A 25114-nucleotide genomic window follows, 5' to 3' on the forward strand; every position below is an offset into this window, starting at 1 on the left:
GAGAAACCACAAGCCCCTAAATGCCTATATTTGCAAGAAAGAACTCCTCTATGCCTAAATAACAAACATAGCTTCCTTTTGCTACAGAGGTAATAGGAGACTATGTTGCATTGCTTCATTTCTATTTTGACTTGCACAACGTGGTATGAGAAAGCTTATGCACAGGAAGTTCTGTCGGCTGCTATTCTGTGCTGTCTGTTCATATCATCCTATTGGCTGCCAGCTAGTCATGGTTTCATTGCACCTGCATTCTGTTCATGCCATAAATTTAATTTCTTTTTGCAACTCAGGAAAACAGAGAGGCAACCAAGAGACTCGCAGGAATTAACAGCGCACACATAGTCACAAGTTTCTTTTTATTACCACAGCATATTTCACAAAATATGACACTCATCGCATTACAGTGGTACCTCGGGTTAAGTACTTAATTCGTTCCGGAGTTACGTACTTAACCTAAAACTGTTTTTAACCTGAAGCACCACTTTAGCTAATGGGGCCTCCTGCTGCTGCCACGCCGCTGGAGCACGATTTCTGTTCTCATCCTGAAGCAAAGTTCTTAACCTGAAGCACTATTTCTGGGTTAGCGGAGTCTGTAACCTGAAGCGTATGTAACCCGAGGTACCACTGTATAAGACAACTGCCTATTCTATGGAGATTCAAAGGGCACAATCCACCATGAAATTAAGTAGAGAAGAAAAAACACAATGAGATTATTAGAGAGGGTAGTATTCAACTAAGCATAATCAGTTTAGGCCCATTAAAATGAATGAACATGACTAAATGAGGCTCATTAATTTCAACAGATCTAAGCTGGGTAAAATGCAGTTGAATACCACCCAATATTCAGTAGGGTCCAAGTACTTCCCATTAGCCTGTGAAACTTTATGCATGCTGTATTTTCTGTGATTGAGCTACCTTCAGGTGAGAAAAGGGGTTCTGGGCCTATGGTTTGACACTATTAGTCCATGGCTGGCCACAGAAGATGTTCTGTGTCCTTGGTTCTAGCAACTCCTCTGCCTCATAGTTCAACAATAGGGTCACAACCACCTTTCCCCCCAAAAGAAATTTGTGATGAAATCTATGGTTCTGCGAAGGTGGAACAGAGTGCAAACAGACTTGCATATCTCCAACCCTTACAAATTCTGTCTGTTCCATTTGTACTGCTGCTCTCTTACATTCTATGGTGTTACATAGATTCAATATGTTATTGCACATGTAAATCGGAGCTTCCCTACCTCCTGAGTTTTCTAGTCTACAGGTAAGAGCTGGAGCAAGTGTAGTAACAAGTGAACTGGAAATCTTTGTGTCAAATCTCACCTCAGGCATGAACTCACTTGCTGCCTTTAAGGTGTCACTACTTCCCAACCTCAACCCACAATATGAAATATGGGGATGGTAAGCTTAACCAGGCTTTTGGCACATTCATAACCCAGCATTTCAATATATGGATTTAGTTTAAGATTATTATTATTATTATTATTATTATTATTATTATTAATACCCCACCCATCTGTCTGGGCTTCCCCAGCCACTCTGGTTGGCTCTCAATAGAATATGAATAATAATAAACACAATAAAACATCAAACATTAAAAGCTTCCCCAACAGGGCTGCCTTCAGATGTCTTCTAACTGTCAGATAGTTGTTTATTTCCTTGACATCTGACGGGAGGACGTTCCACAGGCCAGGCACCACCACCGAGAAGACCCTCTGCCTGGTTCCCTGTAACCTCACTTCTCACAGTGAGGGAACTACCAGAAGGCCCTTGGAGCTGGACCTCAGTGTCAAGGCTGAACAATGGGGGTGGAGACACTCCTTCAGGTATACTGGGCCGAGGCTGTTTAGGTAACGTGTCATTGTTTTGCCTATTATATTCCACCACTATCTGCTAATCCCACATCTGCTATGTGAAATGGCAATAAGATTTTAATTTATAAATAATAATAATAATAATACACACACGAGCAGCACAACCAATGGCCCCTGAGACCATCCTGAGTAGCACAATAATAAGAAGAGTAATGTGATCAATGTCTCCTTAAGAAGCACTGGCTTTGACCTGTGAAGACTTCAGTGGCTCAGCACCCTAAGGAAACTCTCTTTTCATATGACCCTTAGGTCATCAGCAGAGACCATCTTTGGAGTATCCTCTCTGGCAGTAAGGTGGCAATGAGAGAACCTTTTCAATTGTAGGTCCCTGGCTATGGAGTGCTCTCCCCAGAAAAAACCACCAGGTGGCAGCATTACTTCCTTTTTTAGTGCCAGGACTAGGGAGCTTCTTAACCAGCTTTTCAACTGAGCATTCATGCTAACGCGTTCATACAAAAGTTACTGAGCATTCATCCCAATACATTCATGCAAAAGTATCTGGCAGGCACTGGGAGACAACAGCTGTTATCCTGCACTTTCCAGTGCAATTTTCTGTCACTTTTCTTATTGGACCTTTTGCAAGCAGGAAAAGTGATAAACTGCGCTAGAAAGAGCAAAATAAGAACCCCATTTTGCATGAAGAAACAGCCTCTCCAGCAGCCAAGACTTTTCTCTACTCCCAGGGATTGGATTTAAATTTTTTCTCTGGCTGCTTGGTGGTGGTTGCTTTAACAGTGATCCTTCTGATGTTTTGGGGGAATGAGGCTTTTTACCTGTTTGTGTGTGACCACTTACATCCTGGTGTGTGCGAATTCCTATATTTTCCCCTTTTTTATCTTGCAAGTAGCCCTGAGATCTTTGTGATACAAGGAGATGAGCAAACGTTACTATTCTCTTCGCTTCGCTTCAAGGGTCTAATCAAGATATAGCACAGATCGGAACATACTCCTTATATAAAATGAATAAATTAACTCTATTATTTTCCAACTCTATGATTCTGTGATAGGGTGGTGATTGAATCTTTTTCTGCCCTAAGGTCACACTGACGGCCACACGCATCTCTGTGGGCCTCATGAACTAGCACATGTACATACACAGCACACTCACGAAACTTGCAGGAACACAGCACCCCTTCATTCACACATGCAGATGCATACACACATAATCAGCATTTCCAACCCTTTCCACTCCAATGCTTGGGGAACGTGCCATTTACTCTCCACAGAAAGCTACGTGTAACATGAAATGAACATGTCCACACATCCTCCACTCCAGCCCTGAGGTACAGGTGAAATACTGACTCTTTACTGTTAAAGAGCAGGCAGAGGGCTTTATCTCTCCTCTCAGTGCTGCGGTGCTGAGCACTGAGATCCTTCTGGCTGCTCTTGAGTTAGAAGATATCAGGCATAGGCAAGCTCTGACCATCCAGATGTTTTGGAACTACAATTCCCATCATCCCTAGCTAACAGGACCAGTGGTCAGGGATGATGGGAATTGTAGTCTCAAAGCATCTGGAGGGCCGGAGTTTGCCTATGCCTGATTTATGTTCTGATCTTAGTGCTGTAGTGGATTTCATCTCCAGATCTCCAGGATCCGGATTGCTCTCTAAACATCAGGCAGAGAACTTCATATCCTGATCACTTGGACTGGAATGTATATATTAAATTTGTATTAAATTTTCTGTTTTACAATTCTGAATACTCATCTAAACATCCTTAAAATACCAATGACTTCCCTTCTTCCCTTTCCATAGTTCATTTTGCATACCATAAATCCCTGCATATTTAACATAAACTAAACCATTCCATATTCCATTGTTACATCTATCAAAACTTATTTGCGCTCTTGAATTTATCTTAATGCTGTGTTCAAGTGTACACAATTTCCCCCATATATTCAATAAACATTTTCCAATCTTCTCTAAACATATGTTCTTGTTCTCTTATTCTATATGTTAAGTCTGCAAGCCGCGCATATTCTGTCAACTTAAGTTGCCACTCTTCTTTGGTTGGGACATGCTCGTTTTCCATTTTAGGGCTAACAAAACCCGGGCCGCAGTAGTGTCATACATAAATAACCTTTTTTGCTATTTTAATCACTGAGATGGGATGCAAAACAACTGAAACCAACCCTATGTGTGCTTTTGCGTATCTATTACAGAATTTTTTATTAAGTAGCACCATCTAGAGGCAAAACTGTGCACGTCCTTAAACTGCAGACTGGTTTTACTCAATTTGGACACCAGAGGCAGAGCTGTCCATTTCTCTTCAGCAGTCCATTCCCTAACTTCAACATGTCAGCAGCCTGAGGCATGAAAGCAAGGCAGAATAATAGAACCAGACAATTGTAGAGTTGAAAGGCACCATGAGGCTCATCTAGTCTAACTTCCCTGCAATGCGGGAATCTTTTTGCCTGACGTGGGGTTCAAACCCATGCCCTGATTTTCAGAGTCTCTTGCTTCACCAGCTGAGCTATCCCATGGTCCAATGCTTGAACACAGAGAAGCAAAGGCTAACCAACTGGGCCAAATCATTTGGCCACGTGTCGCTGAAAGATCCCAGAAGATTCAGCACTGCCTCTTGTCAGACACGCAGAAGAACCCTGTTACTAAAAATATGCTAACTTGCTAAAGGGGTCAGTACCACGATCAAGCATGATATTGACTACTGTTCCTGAATTGATGTGCCAACAAGGAACTAGGCATGCTATGGAAATGGAAGGAGCTTCGGCTTTTATGAGTTAAATCTATGTTTTATCTCTGCTTGGTAAACAAAGGATCTATGCACAATTCCAGAAGCTGGAATTCTCCCTGCTTGCTAGTCATTTATCTGCCTCATTGGAAGTGGAACTCACAGGGGCCTAGTACTGTATTGGGGGTAAGTTGGATCAGGAATATAGAGCAGGAGAAAGAGTCAAACAATTCTTCCTCTGGTGCTGTAAAAGTAAAGGTACCCCCTGACCGTTAGGTCCAGTCACGGACGACTCTGGGGTTGCGGCGCTCATTCGCTCTATAGGCCGAGGGAGCCGGCGTACAGCTTCCGGGTCATGTGGCCAGCATGACTAAGCCACTTCTGCCGAACCAGAGCAGCACACGGAAATGCCGTTTACCTTCCCGCCAGAGCAGTACCTATTTATCTACTTGCACTTTGATGTGCTTTTGAACTGCTAGGCGGGCAGGAGCTGGGACCAAACAACGGGAGCTCACCCCGTCACAGGTATTCGAACCGCCAACTTTCTGATTGGCAAGCCCTAGGTTCTGTGGTTTAGACCACAGCGCCACCCAGAAAGCCAGCAACCCCACACTGTCACTATCAAATAAACAGCCCTGAATTATATCCAGACGTTGGACATTTTATATTCTTGCAGAGAAATCTTATACATACCAACTCAGAAGTATTTCCCATTTGCTTCAATGGGGCTTACTCCCACATAAATTGGACCTAAGATTGTAGCCTCAAAGTGAGACACTAATATTGCATATTATTTCATTGTTTTCCCTGAAGAGGCAGGGAATCCTCCATGGCATACTTACAAGGTTCCTGGAAATGTAACATCTCTACTTGTGCATTTGAATGAGTTCTCAAGAAAACAGAATAAATTATTGTGATCTGAGAATAATTAATGCTGAACACTTTTTTTTTTTAAGTAAGGCGGAGAAGATGCTAAAACTAGCTTCTTATTTATCCACTGGAAATGGATCTAGATTGTTCTTTGCTTGATTCTCCACACACAGGGCAGAAACGCAGAGCGGGTCTGGCGTCACAGCTTGCCCTGTAACTAAGCACAACACCAAGAGGCTCCTTTGAAGGATAGTACAATTAAAGCTGCAGGACAGCTGACCTTTTGAAAAAAGCATTAAGCCAAGGATGGAAGGGGTCTGCCCGACAAATACACGCTTCCTTCCAGAGCTGTTATTGTTGGTTCTTAACGCCCTTCAAAGGTTTGAACACAAAGTCCTCAATCCCAGCCCTCTGAGTGGCCAACTTGAAAGACAATTACCCTTCTAGAATGCTAAAAATGGAAAACTAAATTAAGTGGGAGGAAATTCCTTCATATGTAAACACCGAGGCTCTTTCCACATGTCACAAACCAGCAGGCCTACATCCTATTACAGGATGAAAGCTGTTAAATGGAGAAGAAAGTGCTGCTGTAAGGGAAACAACAGCCAAACAGAATCGGAAACAAATATTTTGTCATTTTATCTTTATGATAAGTACTATTCCTCAAGCTTTCACAAGGGTACAATTACTGATTCCTCCAAATCTCTCATTAAGAGATTTCTCTTTTTAGCTCTGTATACCCACATCAGCACTTAATATCCTCTATTGTGTGGGGCCACAGGGCACCTAGTATGACTCTCTAATGTCCCACTAGGCCTCTGAAACATGTTTCTCTGCACATTCCATCCTTCAAGCAGAACGCACTAGGAACAGGAACCACCGGAATACTTGCTGACTGTTGCAAACCAATGACAAGAGGCTTAGAGCCTGTGCAGAATGCACACACATTGTTAGATTTCTCATCACTTACGGGCTTGATGACTTACAGCTGCATGTATGAAGCCCACTGTTATTTGAGGTACTCTGTTTTCTATGGAATGGCTCGTTCACACATTCAAGTCACCACTTGATACTTACTGCAAGTCGTGCAGTGATTTACATGCATGTGTGAACTCTCCCTGGAAAAAAAGCGCTTTGAAGGTTAGTCCTGTGCTATCTCACCATTTTTAAAAACTGCCTGGCACAAGCTATGATGCCCCCAAATGGAAATATGCTCCGACTGAACAATCTATTTATTTATTTTCTTGCAATTACCGGTACATTCAGCCTTTCTTCTGATATACAGTGGTACCCCGCAAGACGAACGCCTCGCGAGACGAAAAACTCGCAAAACGAAAAGTTTTTCGTTTTCGAGTTGCCTCGCAAGATGAATTTCCCTATGGGCTTGCTTTGCAAAACGAAGCTTGCCCCGGGGACAGCGGGTCTTCTCTTTTGAAGCAAGGGGCGGCGGGGAGAAGCGATCTTCTCCCCGCAGCCCCAGGTTCGGGGACAGCGGGAAGCGCTTCCCGCTGCCCCCGGACCTCTTTTGAAACAAGGGGCTGCGGGGAGATCCCTTCTCCCCACCTGCCCCCACTGCCCGGCTTCGGAACGCTGCTCCGAAGTGGGGCGGGGGGGCGGGAACACCTGCCCCAGCCGCCCCGCTTCGGAACGCTGCTCCGAAGCGGGGCGGGGGGGAGGGAACACCTGCCCCCACCGCCCGGCTTCGGAACGCTGCTCCGAAGCGGGGCGGGGGGGCGGGAACACCTGCCCCAGCTGCCCCGCTTCGGAACGCTGCTCCGAAGCGGGGCAGGGGGGAGGGAACACCTGCCCCCACCGCCCGGCTTCGGAACGCTGCTCCGAAGCGGGGCAGGGGGCGGGAACACCTGCCCCAGCCGCCCCGCTTTGGAACGCTGCTCCGAAGCGGGGCGGGGGGGAGGGAACACCTGCCCCAGCCGCCCCGCTTTGGAACGCTGCTCCGAAGCGGGGCGGGGGGGTGCGGGAACACCTGCCCCAGCCGCCCCGCTTCGGAACGCTGCTCCGAAGCGGGGCGGGGGGGGCGGGAAACCTTCTGAAGGCGGGCGGGGGGCGAAAGTCTTTGTCCCCCCTGCCTGCCTTCCCAGGGGCTTTTAAATCGCCCCGGACAGCGGAGAAGTCCTCTGCTGTCCCGGGCGATTTTAAAATGCCGCCCGCCAGCATTTTAAGATCGCCCGGACAGCGGAGAAGTCCTCCGCTGTCCCGGGGTTTTTTAAAATGCTGGGGGTGGGAAGAAAAGCTCTTGTCCCCCCCCCAGCCTTCAGAAGAGGTCCGGGGACACCACTGTAGAACCTGAGGCAGCGTACATTTGGTTCCCAGGTGGCCACCCACCCAGACCTGTTTAGCTTCAGCAGGTAAAAGGTAAAGGACCCCCAGACGGTTAAGCCCAGTCAAAGGCAACTATGGGGTTGCGGCACTCATCTCACTTTCATGCGTTTGTCCACAGACAGCTTTCCAGGTCATGTGGCCAGCAGGACTAAACCGCTTCTGGCACAACAGAACACCTTGATGTAAGCCAGAGCACAAGGAAATGCCGTTTACCTTTCCGCCACAGTGGTACCTATTTATCTACTTGCACTGGTGTGTTTTTGAACTGCTAGGTTGGCAGGAGCTGGGACAGAGCAACAGGAGCTCACCCCATCGTGAGGATTTGAACCGCTGACCTTCTGATCAACAAGCCCAAGAGGCTCAGTGGTTTAGACCACAGTGCCACCCACAAGGTGGTGCCATCACATGCCTTCAGACCATACTCTGGTCTGCATGCTGTCACAAAATTTTCCAGTTTGCTCCCTTCAACAAAATGCACACAAGAATGCCTCAAACAGCTTAGGCTGGAGACATGAGTTACTTACCCAGCCACCACAAAACAATGACATCAACTTTTTTTCTTTAAGTGCTGTATCCTTGCAGCCTATAATTTGTGGCTTTTAAGTATATGGTCATTTTGGCAGAACACGCAGGATGAATGGCTGAAATTCCTATCAATTTCCTACATCATACATATGATTTCATTAGACCGCCCAGATTTCAAGGCAGGACACTACATGGTCAATTGACATCAGAGGTTGACAGAGTAAACACTGTCTCACCCATGTACAAGGTCAAACACCCAAATCTGAGAACACAACAGCAGTGTGTGAGCGCCTGCACACACACACACACACACACACACACACACACACCACTTAATAATTTTAACTTGGGCAAAGGCTTGGAAGCAGAACGTCTTGTTAAAAATTAACCAGAAAGTATCATTACCAGTCGTTCCATCTCCTGTTCTTTCAGCCTTTCTTCCCTCTGCCTCCGGTGGTAATCCATGAGGTCATCCCTTCCGGAAACAGAACTAATGCTATTCTTTCGCTCCCGGACGGAAGGGGTCTGCCTGAGGCTTTCCAGCTCCATTTCCTCAAACTCCATGGAACTGCTGGAAACTTTCCTTCTGATAGGTAACGCTCTCTCGGGATCCACAGGGGTGAAAGAATTGATCGGGCTGGTCCCAGAGAGTCCAAGTCTGTCAAAGTCGTCGGGCCCATACGGGGAAGAAGAAGCCAGGAGCATTTTCCGAGCTATGCGGGGGCTGGCAGGAACACTGAGAGTTGAATTAACATAGGAATTGGTTTCAGATGCAAAGTTCGTATGCGGCAAAACCCCTGAGGTGTAGGAAGAAAAGTTAAGGTAATTGTCAGCATCCAGTATACTCTGAGGTAGAAGATCTTTTTCCACAATCTTTTTTCTTTTGGTGTTCCCAAGGGAGCTCCTCGGGGGTAAACTTAGCGGCACCAGCTGGCTTTCTGACGATTTGTAAAGCCTGGGTAAAGAACGGCTATAAACTCCCATATGGCTCAGGGAGCCTCCAGAATACTTCCTGGTTCTAGACCCCAACATGTCCACGGTTGGGTCCTTCTGTTTAGCTGCTCTGGTCTGAAGTGAAAGGAGATCTTGAATATTCATCCTCCTGCCTTGCTTTGGGCTGGAGGGCATACTAGCTGCTCCCGAGCAGCCGAGTGGTGAAAGAATTATCTCATTCCCTGAGCTTCCATTCCACATGGCAAGAAGAGACGCAGCGTTTTTCCGCCCATCCAGCACTCCTGGGAAGTAGACGTTATCGTAAGATTTATTCTTCTGACTATACTTTGAGTAGGGAAACTTATCCAGATGTCCAAACTGTTTCTCATTTTCTCTGGCAAGGTAAATATCAAAGTCTCTCTTCCCTAGGCTGTACCCACTTAAGGATGGAGACGTGCCTGAAATGGAGCCCAGATGTTTCCCAGAGATGTTCTTTTCTGAAAGGTAAGAGCTCTCACAAGCCAATGGCTTGCTTCCTTGGAGCTTGGAAGCAGACGACATACTCTTAACGCTAGACGCAGGGCTGGATTTGGGTGGCAGCGGCTGCGAGAGTGTTAAGTAAGAACCGGCACAATCACCGTTTGCCTTGAACCTCAGACTCGGCGATTTTTTTTTCTGGTTAAGCCTGTCCATTATATCCTGGAGATCATTTTCAAGGGAATTCATCACTCCCTCCTTCCCTAAATTGGGATTTTGTAATTCCACCTGGTTTTGCACGTGACCGTACTCTTCCATCATTTTACTGGCATCTGAAAGAGGGAGGAAGAGAAGGAAAAGAAAAAAGTTTCAGCAAGTGAATTATTTGGCATTCAACCTGCAATCAGATTACAATTCATGTGCAGAAACTCACATTGCATGAAATCCATAATGCCTTTCTAGTAAATATGGTCATATAATCCAATACTGATTGTTACTTTCAGAGAATGTGTTTCAAAGTACTTTATAAAAATTCGGGGAGGTTTCAAATAACCATCTTGTAAGAAAAATCAAGGTGGAGAAGAGGGTTATCTCAATGTAGTGGAAGCAATAACTACACCAGACTTGCCCAGCATGTGTTTCTACCAAATCAGCAATGCACAATGACCCACCCGGGACACAATAACCTGTTTTAGCTGCCTGCCTGCCTGCAGAAATGGGGTACAAGGACTGGATGGTTAAAGCTCTGACTGGCTACTGTATATGGGTGGTAAGTTTCATTAGGCTTTGCTGGGTTACAGGTACCATTGGCCTGTCTAAATCTTCCAGATTACCCAGAGTTTCTTTGGTGATCAGACCACATTATTAAATTTATTACATTCAGATTTCACTTTTCCTCCAAAAAGCAAAAGGGAGTGTACATGGGTTCTCCTGGCTTCCATTTTATTCTCACAACACCCCTGAAAAGTAGGTCAGGTTGAGAAAAAGTGACTGGTCCAGCGAGCTTCCTGGCCGAGGTGAGATTTAAACCCTTGTCTTCCAGGTTCTAATCCAACACTCTAATCACTTTATACCCTCCCCTAATGAAGTCTCTGTCTCTCATCTTGCCGAGATAGCAGAATTATATGGGATTACTGGCAAAGGTCATAGTAGCACGATTCACAATCTATGCTGTTCCTTTTCCAAAACTCTCTGGATTCAGCTGGCAGTTTTAGTAAGCTGGCAAACTGACTTCGAACAAAAACTCATGTTTTATAATATGAATACAGTTCCAATCAAAATACTATCATGGAGAAGTATTTTATTTTGCACCTGCCTGCCAAGAAGCGCAATCCAACCTGAAGTCTCAAAGTTTCTCATACTTAATGGGATGTCATTTCTAATAAATGGTACAACAGGAACTATGTAGTGCAATCCTGCCTTTATCAGGGATGGCAGCAGCTAGTTCTCAAACGCCTTGGTACGCAAACAACTTGGAACCCAAACACTGCAAACCCGGAAGTAAGTGTTCCAGTTTGTGAACTTCTTTCGGAAGCCAAACATGCTCCATTTTGAGTGCCACACTTCCGTTTTGAGTACCGCACTTCTGTTTTGAGTGTTAAGCTGAGGCCTGTCTGTTTTTGCTATTTATTTTGAGTTTTTGTTTTTGCGGCTCTTTTTTGTTTGTTTCTGTGACTGTGTGGAACCCAGTTCAGCTACTGATTGATTGATTGTGCGTCTGCAGTACATTGTTTATTGTTTCCATTTTATGAATCAATGGTCTCGTTAGACAGTAAAATTCATATTAAATTGATGTTTTAGGGGTTGTTTTTAAAAATCTGGAATGGATTAATCCATTTTGCATTACTTTCTATGGGAAAGTGCGCCTTGCTTTTGGAATGCTTTGGTTTTGGAACGGATGTCCTGAATGGTTAAAGTTTGAGAATCAAGGTACCACTCTATACGATTTTACATATTTTGAAAATATATTTTAAAATTCCTATGCCCCAGGTCTCGGTCTCCATCAATAGCAAAAGCAGACAGGTTCCTTGGTATATGAAGTTTCTGTATAAACAGAGCTGAAGCTTATTACTTTTTTTTAACCTAATAAACCACCTAAAACTAATCTCCAGTTCGGTTTGTATAAAATTGCTTTGTTTCTCTTTATTTCTGTTATAGTTGGAAAACAGAAATAAAGAGAAACAAAGCAACCTGTTTGTTTTGCCTAAGCATGGCCTGTAATCTTAGATGGAAGGACCCAGGTTTTCAAGTTAACAAAACAGACAGCATTTCCCCCTGAACCCCTGAAAGTTTGTCAAACACAGTTTAGCTTTATCAGTGGTGATACAAAAGACTATCCATCTGTGAAAGGGAGTCAAAGCACATGGAAAAATTTATTCATTGGCAAGTATCTTCCATTACTCCACCCAACACGCACAAGAACAATTTGATTCAACTGCTAGAGTTATTATGTGCAGCTTCACATACCAGCCACCTAAGGACTGGAGCCTGGATGTTTAATATCCCAGCAATCCACAACCAGATGTCCATTGCCTAAGAAAGTTTCTGCTACTTCCCCCTTCTTGACCAACCGCACACTTAACTTTGACAAACATGCCAGCAAACCCATAAAGATCTGGAAAACTGCCCTGAAATGGAAAACTCTCCCCCTTAACCTCAAATGTGGTAGATGGTAAAATAGATGTTCAGAAAAGCACATCATTTGTTCCAGAGCTGAACTAAGGTAGCCAAAGCAGGTTTGTGGGACTGAGATTTGGTTCCAGCTAAACGCTATGGATTTTTCAAGACGATTTAGGAACACAGAAAGTTAATGCAATATTTCCTGTTAATAAGTGCACATTTCTCCTTACCACACTGATCACATATCTACATTTATTTTTAAATTTAGACTCCATTTAAGCTGTTTCTGATATGGAGTTCCCTGCTGAAGTATGACTTCTGAGATGGTTTTATTGGCACTCCCAACATAGCACAGATAAAACAGTTTGTTTTCATAGGTGCAAGAAGAACCTTTTCCAGCTGAAGGTCAGCCAGAGTTGAAATTGATTAGCTTTCATTACAGAGTGCCTGTCTCATCTGTATAGGCTGGATTTGCTAGTTAAAGCTATACGGATACATTGTCTTTTTCCTACTTGTCCGGTTTCTTAAAATAGGTAGCTAATGGGGAGACTCAGCATTATTGAACAGAAAGACTAACCAAATGAAGCTTGTTTTCCTGTAGCAGACCACAGTGGCATACGTGAGGTTGCAATACTAAACACATCTACTGAGGAATAAGCCTCACAGAGCATACAGGACTCGCTTTTGAAAAAGCATGTGCAGGTTTATTTTGTGAATTACTGAAGTAACCTGAAGAAGAAGAAGAAGAAGAAGAAGAAGAAGAAGAAGAAGAAGAAGAAGAAGAAGAAGAAGAAGAAGAAGAAGAAGAATAATTTATTATTTCTACCCCACCCATCTGGCTGGTTCCCCAGCCACTCTGGGCGGCTTGCAAGAGAATATTAAAACATCAATCATTAAAAACTTCCCTAAACAGGGCCGCCTTCAGATGTCTTCTGAAAATCAGATAGTTGTTTATTTCCTTGACATCAGATGCGAGGGTGTTCCACAGGGCGGGTACCACCACTGAGAAGGCCCTCTGCCTGGTTCCCTGCAACCTCACTTCTCTCAGGGAGGGAACCACCAGAAGGCTCTCAGAGCTGGACCTCAGTGTCTAGGCTGAATTATGGGGGTGGAGACAGAATTGTACAGCAGAGTTGGGCACCAACATTTAAACAGTACCAGAACCATTAAATGTTATGACTGAGGTGGGGAACATTTTCCTCACAGAAGCATATGACAGTGGCAGGTGAGTCTGAAGCCAAAACTGAGCTTGGCTAGAGCCTGAAGTGCACATCAATTCATTTCCACTCACACAAAAGCACATCTCACTCATCCTCCCATTCTCTCTCTTTCTCTCTGACTCTCACATTCAAAAAACATGGGTACACACACTGCCAAAAAAGAATCCATTCACTGTAGCGCTTCCTCCCCTGTGTTAAGTAAACATCCCTCTAAATATAAATGACACAACTCATACCTGTCCCAAGATTCTGGTAAGTGAGATTATTTCTTTCTGACATCATATCATTTGCTAGAAGGAGCAGGCGGTCAGGCTGAGCCATGTAAATATTGACACCTGTAAATAAAACAAAGAGTGTTACTTTAATAAACCAACCATTGTAATGGTCACAAATGCTTTGAAAACATAATCTGATTTACTTGTTGAAGCATTATAGCTGCCATTTGAAACTAAGCAGATCTGCAGCACAACTGATAAGCGTAAAATCCAAAAACAAGTTACAAATAGAAAATCTGAATAAGACAGAAACAGAAGTTGGGAGTGGGCTGGGGGCAGAACAGAAAGAAAGAGGCCCCAAAGCAACAGCCAAATCAAGAAAAAGATTAGCTCTGTGGGGTCAAAGGATAAACACACGCCCTGGATAGACATTTCACTGATATGTGTCAAAGATTTTAACATTCAAACAATGTCCTCCAAAGTTCCCCATTCTCTCCAATCTGCATTCGGAGGACACATATGTGTCACCAGTCACATTCATGATGATAGAAAGAGTCAATCCACATAGTCATTCCTCTTGCATATGCTGTTTGGTCCCCTTCAGTGACATAAATGGAGGGGCTCTGACCTGGGGCTCTTTGAAGCTGTCAGCATGTGACAGTGGCCACACCCAAGCTGGTGCCAAACCAACTGCTGTGCTTTCCTTTGGACCACATCAGTGAGTCCGAGAGGAGGGGGTCCTGTCATTTGGGCAGCCCAGGACTTCCATACACAGGTCTGTGCATCTAGGGAGGTCACTTCAGTGCTGCTAACACAGCAGTTTGACTTCACCCCCAGAAGCACCCTCCATTGTCTCTAGAGACAGATGGATGCCAACAATGCTTTCTACTCAGTTATACCAGGGGTGGAGAACCTCAGGCCGAGGGGCCAAAAGCAGCCCTCCAAGGTCTTTCTCTCTCACACACCCTTGAAATTCTTCTCAGGCCACATTCCTACCTCCAGACCAGAACTAGCTCTGTTTTCCACTGAATTGTTTTTGTCTGATAGAAATGTGTCCTTGAATTATAATACTTGCCTGGATGGAAGCTAGAGAGGGGTGCAACCTCTTTTTTTATAAAAAAACAAAAAAACAAACTTCCTTGGAGATTTTTAAGCAAAGGTTGGATGGTCAACTGTCATGGATGCTTCAGTTGAGATTCCTGGACTAGATGACTTTTGGATCCCTTCCAACTCTAAGATTCTATGACCCTATGTTTTGCAGAAACTAGGCAACTGTAGAAAGGTAAAAGTTGTTTGCACTGCTCTGCTCCCTTTTTCCTCTGGCCCTCCTACCCTTGGCATGTGGACCTCGGGTGACTGAAGAAGAGTTTGGATTTGATATCCCGCTTTATCACTACCCTAAGGAGTCTCAAAGCGGCTTACAATCTCCTTTCCCTTCCTCCCCCACAACAAACACTCTGTGAGGTGAGTGAGGCTGAGAGACTTCACAGAAGTGTGACTAGCCCAAGGTCACCCAGCAGCTGCATGTGGAGGAGCGGGGAAGCGAACCCGGTCCACCAGATTATGAGTCCACCGCTCTTAACCACTACACCACACTGGCTCCAAAAGGGAATGTGGTTCTCAGACACAACTCATGTAGCTACTGCCTAAGCAAGTTTTCCACCAAAGATCATTAAGTGATCTCTTTTTTAACATATATTTATTCACGTTTAGTCTGCCCCATCCAAAAGGCACACAGGAGATAACTTCTTTAAAACTGACACAAATAAGGTAATTTGTACTTCATCATTAAACAGAAGAATGGGAAAAAAATATTTAATAAAATCAGAAAGGATCATAATGAGGAAGAGCTCGTTTATTTCCTTCACTGCGTTTCGCTGGCATACCACACACAGGCAAGCTATTTGAGGACATGCATAAAAAAATATTTTGATCTCGGCAAGCAGCCTTGTATGCAGGTTCTTAAGACATGGATGTTTGAAGAACATTCAAGAAAGATCAAAGGTGCCGCACAAATATTATTGGTATAAGAAAATGGGAACGAACTTTAATTCCAACGGCTCTGCCTTCACAAACAATCTTCCATCAAAATGAAGCCATGAGCCAAGTTGTCGAAAACACAGTGGGAGAATGATTCACTTTTGAAGCGTCTAAGGAAATAATACCAAAATAAAATAAAATAAAATATATTTTTTTAATCCAAGCTTACAGTTTCTATTGCCTTCTATGAGCAAAAATAAATAAATAAAATATTTTAACCCACAAGCGAGCAGTAAAGAGTTTAGAAACAAGCTAAAATAAAGCTGGTAAACAGCAAGTAACTTTCTGGATAAACCCTGAAGGTTTAACATTTGTTTTTGCTTTTCAAATATATACCTTGGATCCCGAATGCCCTGGAACTCGGACATTTTGGCTCCTGAATGCCACAAACTCGGAAATGATTGTTCAGTTTGTAAACGTTATTTTGGAAGCTGAACGTCTGATGGGGCTTCCGCAGCTTCCGATTGGCTGCAGCCAATCAGAAGTGGCGCTTTGGTTTCCGAACGTTTTGGAAGTCGAACGGACTTCTGGAACTGATTCCGTTTGACTTCCAAGGTACGACTGTATTATGCTTGCTATAGAGAGCTGATCGGTGAGAAAAATCTGGTAGAAGGTTAATACGGTGATATCTTGGGTTACATACACTTCAGGTTACAGACACTTCAGGTTACAGACTCTGCTAACCCAGAAATAGTGCTTCAGGTTAAGAACTTTGCTTCAGGATGAGAACAGAAATTGTGCTCCGGCGGCACGGCAGCAGCAGGAGGCCCCATTAGTTAAAGTGGTGCTTCAGGTTAAGAACAGTTTCAGGTTAAGAACAGGCCTCCAGAACAAATTAAGTTCTTAAACTGAGGTACTACTGTATAGGGAAGTGCCATAACTCAAGATCCCAGATTCATCAGTTTCCTTGTCTGAAACCCTGAATAGCTGCTACAAGTCAGGGTAGACAATGGATTGAGCTGCATGGACTGAAGGCCTAGCTCTCTATAAAGTAATATCAAGTTCTTGTGTTCTTATTTAGGAATCTCAAAATGTGGCATGCAAAAATAGGAAGTTTAGGGTCAGACAAGTAAGCCAATGAGGCCCAATGGAACTGTTTCCAGTATGAAAGCTTCAGTGGAACGCTCTCCACCCGCTAAAAAAAGGGGGGTGATCACTGAGCACTAGAAATGAATGGACCCATTAAAGTCCAGTGTGCCTTTCACACTTCTGTGCAGATTTCTAATGGCATATGCTTAAAATACATAGGGAAACACAAAAGCAAAATTTGTTTTTTAAAAATAAAATAAATATACATAAGGTGGCCAAAGGGCTGCAGTGGTGCCCCCCCTCTACCTTTTTGAAAAGGTATTTCAAAATACCTTCAGCTAAGTTTTTCCTTAAGAGTTGACTCACTGAAATCAATGTATCTAACTTTGTCATGTTCCTTAATTTCATTGCGTCTACACCGAATAATACTGAATACAACACAATGGCCAACTTGGGGAGTTCCTTCCACCTTCCACACTTCCACTTCCCCAGAGTGACAGGACTTGATAATGCGTCATTGCTCTTAGGCAGAAATGTCCCCCCATCACTCCTGTGGTCTTCAAGTATCCAAAGACAACTATAATATGTCCTCTCAGTCTTCTCTTAGCCCACTAAACGTACCCAACTCTCTCAACCGTTCCTCATAAGGCTTAGTTTCCAAACCCTTGATCATCTTGGTCACCCCTTCTGAACACATTCCAGCTTGTCAATAGATTTGTGGAACATTTTATTATCCTTTTTTGTTTGTTTGTTTTAGCTCCTGCTGGTAACATTTTCTGTTTAAATCATTTCATGTGTTACTCTTGAAACATTTTATTATGAAAAAAAATAAAGAAATATCGCTGAAAACAGGCAAGATATCAAATGTTACTCATCCCTCTGTTAAAAATGCAGGATCTTATTTTGTATAGCATTTATTGTTGGATATTTCTCCAAATGGAGCCCTCTAAAAATCAAATGCAGAAAACTCCATACAACGGTTTTATTATTTGTACTCTCTTGCCATTTTGTATCAATGTTTCCTCTGACTGACAAGGTTCTCTCCACAAAATACTCTTTTTAAAAATAAATATTTTAAAAAATCGCTTCTGCACCAGTTTACCTCACAGCATTTGACAGCTTTCAACCCTAACATTTTCATCTGAGAGGGAAAAGGACAATCATCATTATATTTGGACAAGTATGCTAACATGCTGAGTAAACCAAAATCATTCCAATCACATAATAAATTAACTGTGCATGAGATGCAAAAAAAGAAAAAGAAAGAAAGACTTAATCTGTCCTGACTAAAAACCAGAAGGTAAATGTACAATGTAGAAAATCTGTGAAGTAGTTTAGCCTCACTAAGAATTTGTCTGAAAGAAAAAGCAGCCGCTTTGGGCACATTTTGAACTCCGGACAAGTGGCAGCAGGACTTAGCAGCCCATCAACTCACACAGGTCAGGGGCAGGCAAACTGATGCACCATTCCAGAGCAGGCCTATGCAGTCATGTGATCCTGGGCCAACACAGCCTCTCTGCGCCTGGGAATGCCCTCTGTCAGGGCCACCAGCAGCAGCTGTTTCATGAATGCCAAGGACTGCCCTGGATTAATGTTAACTCCTTTTTTTTTTTGCAAAACTGATTATACAGCAGCCCTAGCAAAACGCACTAATGCAGACCTTACGTGTGCTTCAGTCCTAGTTTGACTTCCCACGCCATGCCATATAAGACACTCCCTGTCTGTTCAGGACCACATTTCACCACATCTGTGAGATGCCACCCACGAAACTTCTACCTGCCGCAGCAATGCAGAATAGGGAGCTCCGCACAAACAGAGTCACAGGCAGTGTAAAGCCAACGGGAGTGTAAAGCCGGGTCTGGATTGCAGTATCAGATCAACACTGGCTTTTAACCTTGATTTAAAATCTCATTAAATGTTTGTTGTTGTTGTTTAGTTGTTTAGTCGTTTAGTCGTGTCTGACTCTTCGTGACCCCATGGACCAGAGCACGCCGGGCACTCCTGTCTTCCACTGCCTCCCGCAGTTTGGTCAGACTCATGCTGGTAGCTTCGACAACACTGTCCAACCATCTCTTCCTCTGTCGTCCCCTTCTCCTTGTGCCCTCCATCTTTCCCAACATCAGGGTCTTTTCCAGGGAGTCTTCTCATGAGGAGGCTAAAGTACTGGAGCCTCAACTTCAGGATCTGTCCTTCCAATGAGCACTTAGGGCTGATTTCCTTAAGAATGAATAGGTTTGATCTTCTTGCAGTCCATGGGACTCTCAAGAGTCTCCTCCAGCACCATAATTCAAGGTTTAGCTGTGCTAAATTAAAGGTTTAGCTACGCTTAAAATATTTTAAACAAGTTAAATCCATATTTTCTCTCCTCAGCTTCCCCACTCTTCACACCTGTGAGTACAGTAACAACACTCTGAGAACAAAACTAACATAACTCGACCCATTTCCTTCGTGCACTGAAAGGAAAGGAATTGTTGGGAAAGAAAGGGTTTCGTTACAAATACTTCGCAGAATGAGAGAAAGATAACATCGATTAATCAAAATTAAAACTTTAAAATTCACATTATTACTAGCATCATAGGATCAGAAGTTCAGTGTTGGGCAAGTGAAATTAGTTCTGTTTGTGAAAAGAGAATGCTCCCCATTACCTATTTCTGTTGAAGCACCCCCATAACATAATGTCATTCTGTTCAGAAGATTCCCCCAACCATGTTTCATGTTTTCACGGTTCCCAGAGAAATGCGTAGAGTCTGTTAACAGAGCCCTGTTAGGTCCATGGAAAGGAATTCAGGATCCAAGCCATTAAGTTGTACTCTTAATTCATATATATGTACTGAAAGTGATATGTAGCTGTGAAGTTATTTTCTTTCAAGAGTAGGAGATGCAGTCAAGAGGGAATGGACAACAATTTGGTTGGAGGAAGCAAGCAGCAACAAATCATGTTGAAGGGCCTTCTTTGCTTTTTCTTTTAGATCTTGGACTCAAAAATTACAACACAAAAAACCCTTCCTCAATGAGAAACTAAACATTTCATGACAGGGATGGTAAAGTATGACCCTCCTGATGTTGTTGAACAGCTCCTCCCATCTCTGACTGTTGGCCATGCTGGCTGGGGCTGATGGGATTTAGAGCCCAACAACTTCTGCAGGGCTGAAAGTTTTCCCTCCCTGCTTTATAAAACAGAACTTAAGGGAAATGAACCTCTCTGTGAAAATAACAGTTGTGTCAATGCAGGTCTATTTACTGCCCCTCCTTGAATCGTGGTGTATTTGATACCGTATTCTGCAAAACTTTTAGTTCATTAAACTTCTTTTTCTTAGGAAGCTTAAAGGTAAAGGTACCCCTGCCCGTACGGGCCAGTCTTGCCAGACTCTAGGGTTGTGTGCTCATCTCACTCTATAGGCCGGGAGCCAGCGCTGTCCGCAGACACTTCCGGGTCACGTGGCCAGCATGACAAGCTGCATCTGGCGAGCCAGCGCAGCACACGGAACGCCGTTTACCTTCCCGCTGGTAAGCGGCCCCTATTTATCTACTTGCACCCGGAGGTGCTTTCGAACTGCTAGGTTGGCAGACGCTGGGACCGAACGACGGGAGCGCACTCCCGCCGCAGGGATTCGAACTGCCAACCATGCGATCGGCAAGTCCTAGGCACTGAGGTTTTACCCGCAGCGCCACCCGCGTCCCTAAGGAACCTTATCTTCACTTAATAAGCAAAATGCGGCATATTCACATCCGAACAGCAGAAAGCCAAGTTTTATACCTTAGAAGCAAAGAACATAATAAATGCAACTGTGATGCCAGAAAGAGCTGATGATAGAAAGGCCAAAAATTCCCCATATGGCACACATCTGAACATTTCACAAGTCTAATTGCAATATGCATTTCTGCCTCCCAAAATGAATTTTATGATCACAGAAACGTCACGCAAGCTTTTCACATATTTACCATCAAAATCAAATCATGCGATCAGAATGATAACACAGAACAAAGGTCCCTTTTCTAAAGTTGCAGGGGAAAGGCGAGAGTCCCAAATTTGCAACTACAAAATCTGTAATCTGATTCAGGACTACCAATTTGTGGCATCTGTTCTACAGATCACTTACTCAGAGGCTGTGTTTTGACACATTCGACAGCTACTAAGTTCTGAAATCCTGAACTAAGAGAGAATTTGGCAGTGAGAGAGTTTAAGGACACATCCAGCAATATGTATTTCAGCAAAAAAAGAAGAAGAAGAAAAACCTTGGTGATCCAGATGTTTCAGATTAACCCTTCCCCCAGAGAAGTACACTTACAACATTGTCAGAGCCATTTAAAAAGTCAAAGCAATGCATCAAATCTGTGTGGATCCTGTTTTATGCATTTCTCTCATGGCCAAACAATTTATTATTAAAACACTGGAATTTTTTCTTAATTGTCCCAATACTGTTATTCTTTTCAAAACCATTCCAGGTGAAAATAAAACTGTTCGAGACACACAAACATTTGAAAGCTATTATTACCATTTAAAGTCTTATTCTACTTCGGAAGATGGAGGGCAGATCCTGTGGCTGAAGGGACTTTCTGAGGGAGTCTGAGGAACTGAGGCAAACAGCAGCCACATCACAGATTTGAAATGAACACATTGCAGGGTCCAGATGGCATCCACCCAACAGCTCTTAAAGAACTTAAATATGTAATTGCTGCTCTTTTTTAAGAAGAAACAAAAATAATACCCGACCCCCTGCAACTGGTCCCTAAGGGTGGCTTCTTTATCTGAGCACCAAGAAGAGGTCAATGTAACAACAATTTTAAATAAGGGATTCAGGGAGGATATGGGAAATTATCTGAACTTAATGTATGTTCTAGGAACACTGGTGGAAAGCACATAGAAGAAGTATTGATGAAGAGCCAGCATGGCCTCCACAAATTTGTCATTTCTAACTCACCCCTTGGAGTTAGCTTTTTCAGTAAGCATGTGGATGAGGTTAACAACTTTCAAAAAGCTTTTGGTACAGTACGACACCAAAGACTGCTAGAGGAGTCATGATATAAGGAGGCAGAAGAAGAAATGAACTGTTCTCACAATGGAAAGATTAACAAAAAAAGGAGTCCCCCCAGGATCAGGACTGGGATCTGTGCTTTTTAACTTGTTCATAAAAAGACCTGGAGTCAGAAGTAAGCTGGCCAAGTTTGCTGATTATACCACATTATTTGAGGTGGTTAAAGGAGGGTTGGGTCATGGGGAGTTTCCAAAGGATGTATCCAAACTGTGTTAAGGGGTATGAAAATGGCAAACTCAATGAAAGAAGTGTCAAGTGATACACATCGGGGTAAAAATTTCTAATTTCACATACAGTGGTACCTCCACTTACGAACGTGATCTGTTTCGGGGTGCCGTTTGCACCCCAAAAAGTCTGTAAGTAGAGTGCTGGTACTGCGCATGCGCGAAGCGCGATAGAGTGCTTCTGCGCATGAGAGAAGCGTGCAGATCACTTCTACGCCTGCGGCGAACCCAGAAGGAAACACTTCCAGGTTTGCCACGTTCGTAACCTGTAAAGCCGCAACGTGAAGCAAACGTAACACGAGGTATGACTATTTATGCTCTTGGGGTCTGAACTGGCAGTGACTGACCACAAATGAGATCTTATGGCCAACCATAGATAGTTTGATTAAAGTGTTGACCCACTGGGAAGCTGCTATGAAAATGGAAAGGAATTGAAAGGAAAGGAATTGAAAATAAATAAAACTGTCATTGCCATAATGCCATTATACAAATATATGCTGTGAGAACACTTGGAATACTGCACCTCAAAGAGGGTATTGTAGAGCTGGAAAAGGGGCAGGAAAGGGCATCCGAAATCAGCAGCAGCAGCAGCAGCAGCACTTTTAATTTGAATACCGTCTTTCTATTTTTACAATACCTAAGGCGGTTTACAAGCTGAAGAAACAAAGAATGTACACCTTATAACAATCTAATCCAATACAAAAATGTGATAATAAAACATAACTTTAAAATAAGCAACTTATATCAAATGAAGTAATATTCAACAATGAACAATGGCCTGCAGCAACTCAAGTAGTGAGGTGAGGTGACGTTAAAAAACCTGGAGCTTTTCAGTTCAGAGAAAAGGCAAGTAAGGTGGGGGGGGGACATGTACAGCTATATATAATCAGGCATGGTGTAGAGAAGGTGGATAGAAAGACATTTCTCTTCTTCTCTCACTAGACTAGAAATTGGTATCATCCAATGAACCTGAATATTCATTGAGGTTGTATTTGGGGTATATGTATTAATGAAGTAAGATGATATTGGTGTCTATCAGACTGTTGCATGTTAAACTTTCTGGTGGGGGTTAGTGTCACAGAAGAGTTATAGAAAGAACTTGACATATAAACCACAATTTACCACTGGAAAGTACTGCCCTTGTAACACTACAAATGTGGGAAAAGACTGGCAGAGGAAGCTCTTATGACTTTTTCTTTTCCTCAGAGGAAATCATGTGGGACACTGCAAGAGCAGCATCTTTTAACAAACGTGTAGTATTACAGTAGTTTGCTAGATAATCTACACTTTTGGTGGCCACATCTATTGGAAAAATATTTTTTAAGGCTGTCTTCAGGATGTACATAGGTAGGATACACACGTACAGATCAGAAAGGTTTTGCTGGCTTGATACAAAACCCAACCAATTCTACTTTGAAAGGAAGGGTATCGTTGTTTGATTTGGTTTACAGTCATCATCAGATAGCTCTGATGTTAAGTCTGTTTAGAAATCTACTATTAGTATTCTTGGGAGAAAAATTAGAAGTTCCACAGCTGAGGTTAGTGCTCACATTATCCTTTTCAAGAAGCTCATACATCTGAAATGCAAAGTCCATACAGTCTGATTTATCATTGTTATGCTTACTTGCAAATAAGTTGCACTGCTTTTCATGCAGATCATTCGTGGAAGTAAGCCTCCCTCTATTTAATGGAAAGATTTGATTTGATTTTAATTAAGGTAGTATAGGACATTTTCAATCCCAGGGCAGTTTATACAAGAGTAATATATAATCCCAGCTACAATAAAATGTATCTCACTTGGATGAGTGTTTAAAATTGCAGCCTATATCCAACACTTTATTGAAGGGTATGGGTTTGATGAGATGAATTGTTTTTTTATTTTATTTTCAACAGAGAAACTGAGGGATACGACCTTCTTCAGCTTGGCAGCCACATTCCCTTCTAGAGCCAAATGCCAGCAGCAGGTGACAAATGCAGCTGAGCATCTGTTGCAGATTTTACCTGTGTACAGGAGACTGAGTTTCACACATCCCCCTCTGTTCTCCATTTAGGGAATCACAGTGTTTTTATCAGAATTCAAGGACACATTCCAACCAGGCAAAACCAGGACACAAAGCAGGACCAATAGGGGATGTGGCCTGGGGAGGATTCCAAGGGCCAGATAAGAGAGTCTTGGTGGCCCTGAGGCTCTCCACCCCTGCGTTAGTGGGCTTCTACCTACCAGCCACTGCTGAGCTGGAATTCATTTGCAGACCTGACACCTATCCAATGGGGAGTGGACAGAGCCTGAGAGCAGAAAGCTCTCTCCAGAAAGGAATTCTTCCTTATCCAGTGTTTATGTCAATGACTCATCTTGTTTTGAAGGTTCTTTACAAGTCGAGAGGGCTTCCTACTCATTTGCCATTTCCCCTTTTCACATCACCTTGTTTGCATTTGACTGTCAATTGCAACAGGACACACCTATCGTTGCATAACATCCTTCACCCACTGACTATCATCTGTCTAAATCTATGCATATATGTTTATGCTAACTAAGGACAATACTTCATACATATGAGCAAAGCAAATGTGCTAGTCTTTCACTTTGCTGGTTTTGTAGGCAAAGCTGTAGATCTCATGAGTGCATGAGGATGAATGGGAGCTTCCAACAAAAACGAAACAAATGGATTCAAGATTGTATAAGCCAATCAACCTAGCTTTTATATTCTCATTTTGTTCTTTTTCTCCTGGTTTTCAGATGGAATCCTTCCCAGCCTTACCAGGATATTCTGAAGAACCTGGCATCTTCTGCAAGCAAAGCTGATGCACTACCACTGAGCCACAGTGCTGGGACCTCATTTAAAAGGTTAATAATATCGGAGGAGGGGAGGCTTAAAAACCATACACTCTGACCATATGGCAAGGAAATCATTTCATTTCGAGTGAAATTTAGAACAATGGCCTTTCAGTCCAAGAAACCTCAAACCTCAATGAGTGGACCCTGTCCCCATGCAATGAACATTATAAAAGTGTTGTTTTTGGCTTAAGG

General features: G+C 43.2%; 2 protein-coding genes across 12 annotated transcripts in view; one reads left to right on the forward strand and one right to left on the reverse strand.

Moving 5' to 3' along the window:
- Positions 1 to 25114, forward strand: part of LOC308589698 (uncharacterized protein) — a 474186-nt gene that overhangs the window by 191056 nt on the left and 258016 nt on the right. The window lies entirely within an intron of this gene.
- Positions 1 to 25114, reverse strand: part of PHLDB2 (pleckstrin homology like domain family B member 2) — a 76020-nt gene that overhangs the window by 42658 nt on the left and 8248 nt on the right. For 9 of the 10 annotated variants that reach the window (XM_081198921.1, XM_081198917.1, XM_081198913.1 and 6 more), the window contains exons 2-3: positions 13779 to 13877; positions 8699 to 10035 (exon numbers count right to left, since the gene is read on the reverse strand). In XM_081198921.1, coding sequence (XP_081055047.1) covers positions 8699 to 10035; positions 13779 to 13863 — 1422 coding nt within the window. In that variant the 5' untranslated portion in view covers positions 13864 to 13877. Of the gene's footprint in view, positions 1 to 8698; positions 10036 to 13778; positions 13878 to 15803; positions 15908 to 25114 lie in introns of all 10 variants that reach the window. The other variant, XM_081198914.1, reaches the window with a different exon arrangement.

Source organism: Podarcis bocagei, assembly GCF_964188305.1.
Source record: "Podarcis bocagei genome assembly, chromosome: 6".
Taxonomy (NCBI): domain Eukaryota; kingdom Metazoa; phylum Chordata; class Lepidosauria; order Squamata; family Lacertidae; genus Podarcis; species Podarcis bocagei.